General features: G+C 43.8%; 1 protein-coding gene across 1 annotated transcript; it reads left to right on the top strand.

The window, feature by feature from the left end:
* Positions 1-611: 611 nt before the first annotated feature.
* Positions 612-788, top strand: LOC308518835 (DNA-directed RNA polymerases I, II, and III subunit RPABC4-like; the record flags this gene model as incomplete). The annotated part of the gene is made up of 1 exon (XM_081090616.1): positions 612-788. One exon carries the CDS (start codon positions 612-614, stop codon positions 786-788), a length of 177 nt encoding a protein of 58 aa, XP_080946742.1.
* Between the last annotated feature and the right edge of the window lie 7658 nt (positions 789-8446).

The following is an 8446-nucleotide window of genomic DNA, read 5'->3' as shown; positions in this document are numbered from 1 at the left end:
TTTCAAGATTCTGTTCACCTGTTATATGAGCCAGTATCATTTCATTGCAATGAACTAAAAAGCAGTTCAAATTGGTAAGTGGGGGGGGGGGGGGGGGGAGAGGAGGGATCCATAGGCATGTATAAATTAAAACCCCAAGGCAGCTTCTGTTGAGGTTTGAAACCCAGCCTCTCTGCCTTTTGTAACTTTGTCTTCATCTTCAATCTCCACAGAGGACTCCCTCTCATCACTTGGCATCTCCAGGCTTCCCATTCACAGGAGGAGAGCGGCTACAGCAGTTCTAGACCACACGTCCTCCTGAGACACCTAGCTGGAAGACAAAGGAAGTCACTGTTTCTCACCAGCCCCAGCAAGCATTCCCTTGCATCACGACAGTGCCAGTTTGGATACGGGCTGCTCTCTGAGGCAAGGTCAAAGGGTAAACGGCGTGTTTCTATCTGCTAATGTATAGGGGCACCCCTGGAGGAGTGTTACCCATCCCACCCATACTGCATGCTTGAGGATCGAATGCATAGATGTTTTAAAAATGGATCAGGATACCATTGTCCTGAAAAGGGGAAATGGCTCATTTTTTAAAAAAAAAAAAAAGGTATTGGTGCTAAGGATTAACAATGGGCACCCAGAAGGACGTCCAACCCCCAAAGCAGCAGCTAAGGATATATATCTGTGGAGAATGTCAGGCAGAAAATGAAATAAAATCCAGGGATCCAATCAGGTGCAGAGAATGTGGATACAGAATAATGTACAAGAAAAGGACTAAAAGATTAGTGGTTTTTGAGGCTCGATGAACAGAATTCAGAAGAATATCTTTGTTTGCATTTGTATTTGCTGTTATTGTATAGTTTTTGATGAGTATACTTATCTTTATGAATACAACTATATACACGTGATTTCATTTTAAAAAAACCATATTGTATTTAGGTGTCTATTATAAAGATTGTTTTTTGTTAAAAAAAAATTGAAGGGCCAACAAATAATCCACTACATTGCCCATGTACAAGTGAGCATTTGAGGGCAGGGAGAGCATACCAGCTAGTGACTATCATGCTCTCTCCCCCACCCTTTAAAAACTGACCTTTTTTGTTCTGTTTTGTTATTTATTAATCCTCAGAGGAGGCTATTTTTCCATTGATTTTTAGAGAGAGTGGAAGGGAGGGGAGAGACAGGGAGAGTGAAACATCTATGTGAGAGAGACACATCAATTAATTGCCTCCTGCATGTGCCCCAACCAGGGCCAAGGATCAAGCCTGTAACCAAGGTATGTGCCCTTGACTGAAATCAAACCCAGGACCCTTCAGTCTGCAGGCCAACACTCTATCCACGGAGCCAATCTAGCTAGGGCGAAAAAACTGCCCTTTTTCTTTCATCCCACCCCTTGTAACAGCTAATCCAAGCGTGTTGTTATTTAGAGACCCAGGTATATTATTAAGAACAGCAGTTGCTATACTGGGCTGTATTATAGCCTCACTCCAGGAAGCAAGCCGAACAATTTGTCTCAACATTCAAAGGCCCTAGCAGCTGAGCGTTTACAGTTCTGTCTACTTTTTATAGATCTTCTGTCTCCTCCTCACTGGCAGGCTGTGAGCTGTTTCTTCTCACTGTTTCTGGCATCTGCCTCTAGCAAGTACTCACTCTCTACCTCCTTCCCTCATTTGTCATCTGCCCAGATTTGTGAAACTAGATGGCAAAGGTTGTTAGGAGTACGAGCCAGGTTGCCTTATGGATTTGAGGCAATAGGCTTCGCCTAAGAGCCCGAGGCCTCATTTAGGGTAAATTGTTTGGGCTTTACTAGTTTAACCTCTCTGAGCTTTGCTTTCATCGCCCATAACGTGGGGGTAACGTTTACCTACAAAGTTGGCAGGATTCAGTCTCATAGCATACTTAAAGTGTGCACCATAAAACATAATAATTGCTCAATAAATTGCTTATTATTACTGTAGTTGTTATTATTTCAGGTGAGCCACTGAAGACCGTCCAGCATGGCAGTGCACTTGAGCTTCATGTGAGCCGAGGCAGGCCTTCCTGACATTCAGTATCTGGAATGGAAAACTTGAGTTTAAAAACCGTCCCTGGCCTGACTGGTGTGGCTCAGTGGTTGAGTGTCAACATATGAACCAGGAAGTCACGGTTTAATTTCCAGTCAGGGCACATGTCCGGGTCGTGGGCTTGATTCCAGTATGGGGCATACAGGAGGCAGCCGATTAATGATGCTCTCTCATCACTGATATTTCTGAATTTCTCCCCCTCTCCCTTCCTCTCTCTGAAATCAACAAAAACATATTTTTAAAAATAAATCAGTAAAATAAAGTAAATAAAAACTACCCCCAATGGAATCTCACGCTGGTGGACGTCCTGTCACGTACCCTGTTTCTTCAGATCCAGCCGACTAACCCATATGATAGCCACTTGCCACTTATGGCGACTACATTAATCAACATTAAATAAAATTAAAATGACAATTTTTCAGTCACACTGTGCTCATTTCAAGTGCTCAATAGCCACATGTGGCTAGGGTGACCATAGTTAGAGAGAAAAAAATACAGAACAGTTAAATTTGAATTTCAGATGAGTATGGCCCAGCATGCTATAAACATTATCTAGCTCTGGTTGGGTACCTCAGTTGGTTAGAGAGTCATCCTGAGCCTGGCCGCAGTGGCTCAGTGGTTGAGCATCGACCTATGAATCAGGAGGTCATGGTTTGATTCCTGGTCAGGGCACGTGCCCGGGTTGCAGGCTCAATCCCCAGTGTGGGCCATGCAGGAGGCAGCCGATCAATGATTCCCTCTCATCATTGATGTTTCTAGCTCTCTCTCCCTCTCCCTTCCTCTCTGAAATCAATAAAAATATTTTAAAACAAAGAGAGAGACTCGTCCTGATATAACAAAGTCGAGGGGTTTGATCCCTGGTCAGGGCAACCAATGCATAAGTAAGTAAGTAGAACAACAAAAATCTCTCTCTCTTCCTCTCAAATAAAAAAATTTAAAAAAAAACAACACTATTTCTTTTTAATCTGAAATTCAAATGTGACCGGGCATCCATCTTTTTGCCTGGCCAATAGATTGGACAGTGCAGACGTGGAACAGCCCCGTCGTTGAGAAGTGTCCAGGTGGTCAGCACTGCTTTACAACCACATGGGCAACTTGCAGCTAACGAACCCTGCCCGCTACTTCCATTCTTCTGTCCCATGCACGTGATTGGCATGAGAACCACGAACCAGCAAAAGGATCCCTCGCTGCTGTAATAAAGTTCTTAGCCTTTGAAGCAGACTATACTAATAATCCCCATTCTTTTCATCCAGAAATTTGAATTTAATTTCCTCCTTAGGCTTTTGTTCATCCATTTATTTTCTTGTCTCGCTTTCCTACATTGCTTAACACCCCTTGTAAATAAGCCCCTGGTATGATTATAGGGGCTTCCTTTGACTTTCTAATTTCATTTTCTTCATCTGAGTAGTGAACTCAACCTTCTGAAGCATTTAAATATTTCAGTTACTCAGTTTGGTTTGTGAAAAATCATTTTTTCCCTCTCTCAACAAGAATAAGGGTTTTCCTTAAAGCTCCAATCATCTCAACCCAATTTTATATTTAGTGTACAATTTAAGCTCCCTGCAGAGATGTAAGTTCCCCAAGATAAAGATAGATAGATAGGTAGGTAGGTAGGTAAATAGATATAGATATAGATATAGATATCTGTATGTATATCTCCACTGGATTATGCTGAGTGTCTATAATAGGATCTGATACATAGGAAGCCCTCAATCAATACATGTTGAATTCAATTGAATTTGCTTCTCAATTAAACTTACTAATGTTAAAAGTCTTTAAAAAATCTTTTTATTGATTTCAGAGAGAGGAAGGGAAAGGGGGAAAGTGATAGAAACATCAATGATGGAGAGAATCATTGATCTGCTGTTCCCTGCACTCCCCGTATCAGGGATCCATCCTGCCACCTGGGCATGAGTCCTGACAGGGAATGGAACCGTGACCTCCTGGTTCATGGGTGGATGCTCAACTGCTGAGCCACACAGGCGGGCTATTGTTGAGAGTCTTTAGGGCAGATTTCAATTTTTGTTCAGTTTCTCCATATGCTCCAGTATTAAATCAGCTCCCAGTGAATGATGACAATAAAAAAATCCTGCATACTCCACGCCTGCCTCTTGAATTGTGCTTTTCTCTGATTTGTCATGTGTTCATGCAAAGTGACTGCAGCTGATTCCTGGCCCTGTCTGGATGACATTTCTGCCATTGGAGCTCAGGACCAAAATGAAAGCCTTTGGTTTCACTGGTAAACAAGATGGATACACTCAGCCCTCCCTCTGCTTTCGTTTTATTTTTTCATCTTCGTCACATTGGGCACTGTTGGAATGATGCTTTGTTTCCCACAAGAAGGAACGACTACACATAAGTCAGAATCTGACAAGTTTTACTGGTTTTGATCTTCCCAAAGCACTAGCCCGGTTTTTTACTGAGCCAATGTTCCGGAGAAATGGGGCTGCATCCAAAGGCACTCAGCACGTGAGTCTGGGTTTCATCTCTTGGGACTCTGACCACATTAATCTCAATGAGTGGTTCTCAACCCTGGCTGCGGGCTAGATCAATCACCCACGAGCTTTCTAAGCCGAGGCATTCCCAGACTTTACTCTGGAGTTTCTTTTTTTTATTGCTTAAAGTATTACAAAGGGTATTACATATGTGTCCTTAACTCTGGAGTTTCTGATTGGATGTGTCTTGAATGAGACCTAAGCTTTGGTCTTAAAGATGCTCCAGGTGATTCTGATATGCAGCTGGGGTGGAGAACTGCTTGTCTAGAGTCTAAGATGAGGCCCCTGCCTGAGTCAGGTGAACAGCAAGTGAGCATTGCAGTCCATAGCTGCAGGGGTGATGAGAGAAGCACAGTAACATTTACTGAGTCGCTGGGCACTAGGATTTGTGCCTTTTAATACGGGGTCCCATTTAAGTTTTACCACAATCTTAAAAGGTTGTCCACTGGATTGAATGGTGTCCCCTCAAAATTCACATCCCCGGGAACCTGTAAATGTGAACTTATTTTGGAAATAGGTTCTTTGCAGATGTGATTAAGTTAATCCGTGGTCATGTTGGATTCGGGTGGGCCCTAAATCCAGTGACTGGTGTCCGTATAAGAAGCAGGGAGGACACACAGAGACACTCAGAGAAGAAGGCTGTGTAACGACCAAGAGCGGAGAGATCCAGCCACAAGCCAAGGAACACCAAGGATTGCCAGAGTCCACAGGAGCCAGGGACGCAGCAAGGCAGGACTCTTCCTAGAGCCTGTGGAGCAAGCCCGGGCCTGCTGACACCTTGATTCTGGACTTCTGGCCTCCAGAGCTGAGAGTCTATTTCTGTTGTTTTAAGCCACTCAGAGTGGGGTAATTTGCAAGGGCAGCCCGAGGAAATGCATACAGCTTTGTATTGCTGCCATTTGAGAGATGAGAAAACTGAGGCAGTATGAAAGATACAAAGCGCTCTGGCTTGTGTGGCTCAGTGGGTTGGGTGTCATGCCGGGCACTGAAATGTTGCTGGTTTGATTCCCGGTCAGGGCACATACCCGGCTGCAGGTTCCATCCCCGGGAGGAGGCATGCAGGAGGCAGTCGATCGATGTTTTGTTCTCACATTGATGTTTCTCTCTTCTCCCTTCCTCTCTCTCTCTCTCTCTCTCTCTCTCTCTCTCTCTCTCTCTCCAAATCAATAAACTATTCTTTTTTTTTAAATACATTTTATTGATTTTTTACAGAGAGGAAGGGAGAGAGACAGAGAGTTAGAAACATCGATGAGAGAGAAACATCGATCAGCTGCCTCCTGCACATCTCCTACTGGGGATGGGCCCGCAACCCAGGTACATGCCCTTGACCGGAATCAAACCTGGGACCTTTCAGTCCGCAGGCTGACTCTCTATCCACTGAGCCAAACCGGTTTTGGTCAAATCAATAAACTATTCTTAAAACACACACACACACACACAGACACAGACACACACACACACACACACAAAACCAAACCAAAATAAAGATACAAAGCAATTAGACATGACCCCCACCACCAGAAATTACACTGGGGCCCTAGGAAAGCATCGTGTGCAGATTGAGAACTTGGCTCTGGAGGAGACGGACCTAAGTAGCATCTCAGCTCCATCACTTATGAGCATATGACCTCAGGCCAGTCCCCAAGTCTCTCTGAGATACTCTGTGTTCTCATCTTCAAAACAGAGTATCCCATAGAGTTTTGGAGAGAAGTAAATGAGAAACTGCAGGAAAAACACCTTGACTTGCACGTACATGATCAGCTCTCAAAAAAGTTATCTCTTATGATTGCCATTCTTGTTAGTATTAATAACAGATGAATCTGGCTAGAATGCTTTCAAGAGGAGGAGGAAGAATCAGAATTTACTTCTAATTTTGTGTGAAAGCTTCACCCCTTAATGTGGTTCAATTGTCTTTGGTCAACAAAGTCAACTAGAGGTAAGGGAGGAGGGTTTTGAGCTCCCCCTAGAGGTGATTGTGGGCAACAAGCTGAATGGGCGGACAAGGGAAGGGAAGGGAAGGGAAGAAATACATCTGTAGGCAGAACAGGAAATAAGACTGGTTAGGTGGGGACCAGATGGAAGAATCTTGAATGCCAAGCAGAGAAATTGATTTAAGACAGACAGACCATCGTTCTGGTTGGAAGGGATTGGACACGAAGTGAGCAACAGACACCTGAACTGGCTAAGTTTAAGGTTTTGGCAGTCAGAATGGAAAGAAAAAATGCAGGACAGACGTGCTATGAAAGAGAGGACCAAGACAGGAATCGAAGGCTTGGGCTACTGGCCTGAGAAAACAGAAGAAAAATTGGGTCCTCTCTCAGAAACAGGCTAGCTCCATGGTCGGCAAACTGCGGCTCGCGAGCCACATGCGGCTCTTTGGCCCCTTGAGTGTGGCTCTTCCTAAGCCTTAGGAGAACCCTAATTAAGTTAATAACAATGTACCTACCTATATAGTTTAAGTTTAAAACATTTGGCTCTCAAAAGAAATTTCAGTCGTTGTACTGTTGATATTTGCCTCTGTTGACTGATGAGTTTGCCGACCACTGGGTTAGCTGAAAGGGAGAGCCAGGTTGGGAAAGAAAAAGAAAAGATAATGCGTTAGTTTTAAACAATTATAATATGAGGAAATTTGGAGTGAGGAAACCTGGATTCTGGTTAGAACCGAGCCAAATGTTAACAGTGAATCTTTCATATACTCCTTCTGGGCCCCAGTCATTGGTCTTTTAAAATTGAGGGTGTTGCCTTAAACCAAAGTAGGGAAACTGGTGGCAGATGTCGTTTGTTTATTCTACAAGGGTTTTACATTTTAATTAGCTACCAACATGTCAAAATTGAAAGATTTTACAGAAAAGCCCAGATTTCTGCTCCCAGCAGTTGGCTAATGCGTCCACCCGCTGCCCCCTTCAAACTGGACATGGACATGTGGTCCCCACAGCCTCTACCATGTCCTACATACCGTCTTCCTGACACTGAGGCTGCATGCCAGTTGCCGTTTGTCACCTATACCCAGCCTGCTTCACATGTAAATTACCTTCCCGGCCTCCCCTGGGCAGCTGAATAAGAGATTCTTAGCGAACAGGCTCTCTAAATCCCCTCTTAGTTCGGTAAATGTAAATTTTACCTTCATATTCAATTGGGAATACAAGTCAGTGAGAAGTCAGAGTCAGGGGTACACATTTGGGGATCCCATGAGTAAAGGTGGTAGTTAACCCCTTGAGAAACACCAGGGGTGTCGACGGAGCACGTTTTCTAGAGCAGGAAACAGACTCACCATGGGACTTGACAAGGCTGCCCAGGGGAGGCAAGGCGTGGCTCTGCGTCTCTGACAGGAGACTTCTTTACACTTCAGTTATTGGGAAACAGCCTTTAACAATTCTTGTCATGTTCGCATCCTTTCTGAACTACTTAATTATTAATATATTTTTAAAAAATCAAGTGACTTTTTCATCTTAAATGTAAATGTGACTTCATAGTCACCACTGAAAATGGAAAACTCATATCACCTCCTAATGGAAGGGAACTGTAAAAACTAATACAGGGAAAGCACAATTGGATTCCAGGTAGATATGTTGTCTGCTAAAAGCTCTGAACCTGAGGGCTGCTGTCGGGTGAAGAAGGAAGATTAGCAGGTGTTAGAAAGGTGCCAGAGCTTTCCCCTGGATGTCATCAGTGTGACTGACAGGAAACAGAGGAGGGAGTAACTTTCTATGTAGTTCGACGTAATTTGACGCTGGAGTATGTATCACCTACAGAGATGCAAACCTGGTTTATGGTCCTCCAAACATGTCTGTCCTAATCCCAGAACCAGTGAATGTGTTACCGTCCATAGGACACAGGCTTGGAAGATGTGAACGAATGAAGGATTTTAAAATGGGGACATTATCCTAGATCAGTGGTTCTCAACCT

The sequence above is a fragment of the Myotis nattereri genome, assembly GCF_964212035.1.
Source record: "Myotis nattereri genome assembly, chromosome: 4".
Classification (NCBI taxonomy): Eukaryota; Metazoa; Chordata; class Mammalia; order Chiroptera; family Vespertilionidae; genus Myotis; species Myotis nattereri.
The sequence above is the reverse complement of the archived record's forward strand: the minus strand, read 5'-3'. Positions and strand labels throughout refer to the sequence as shown.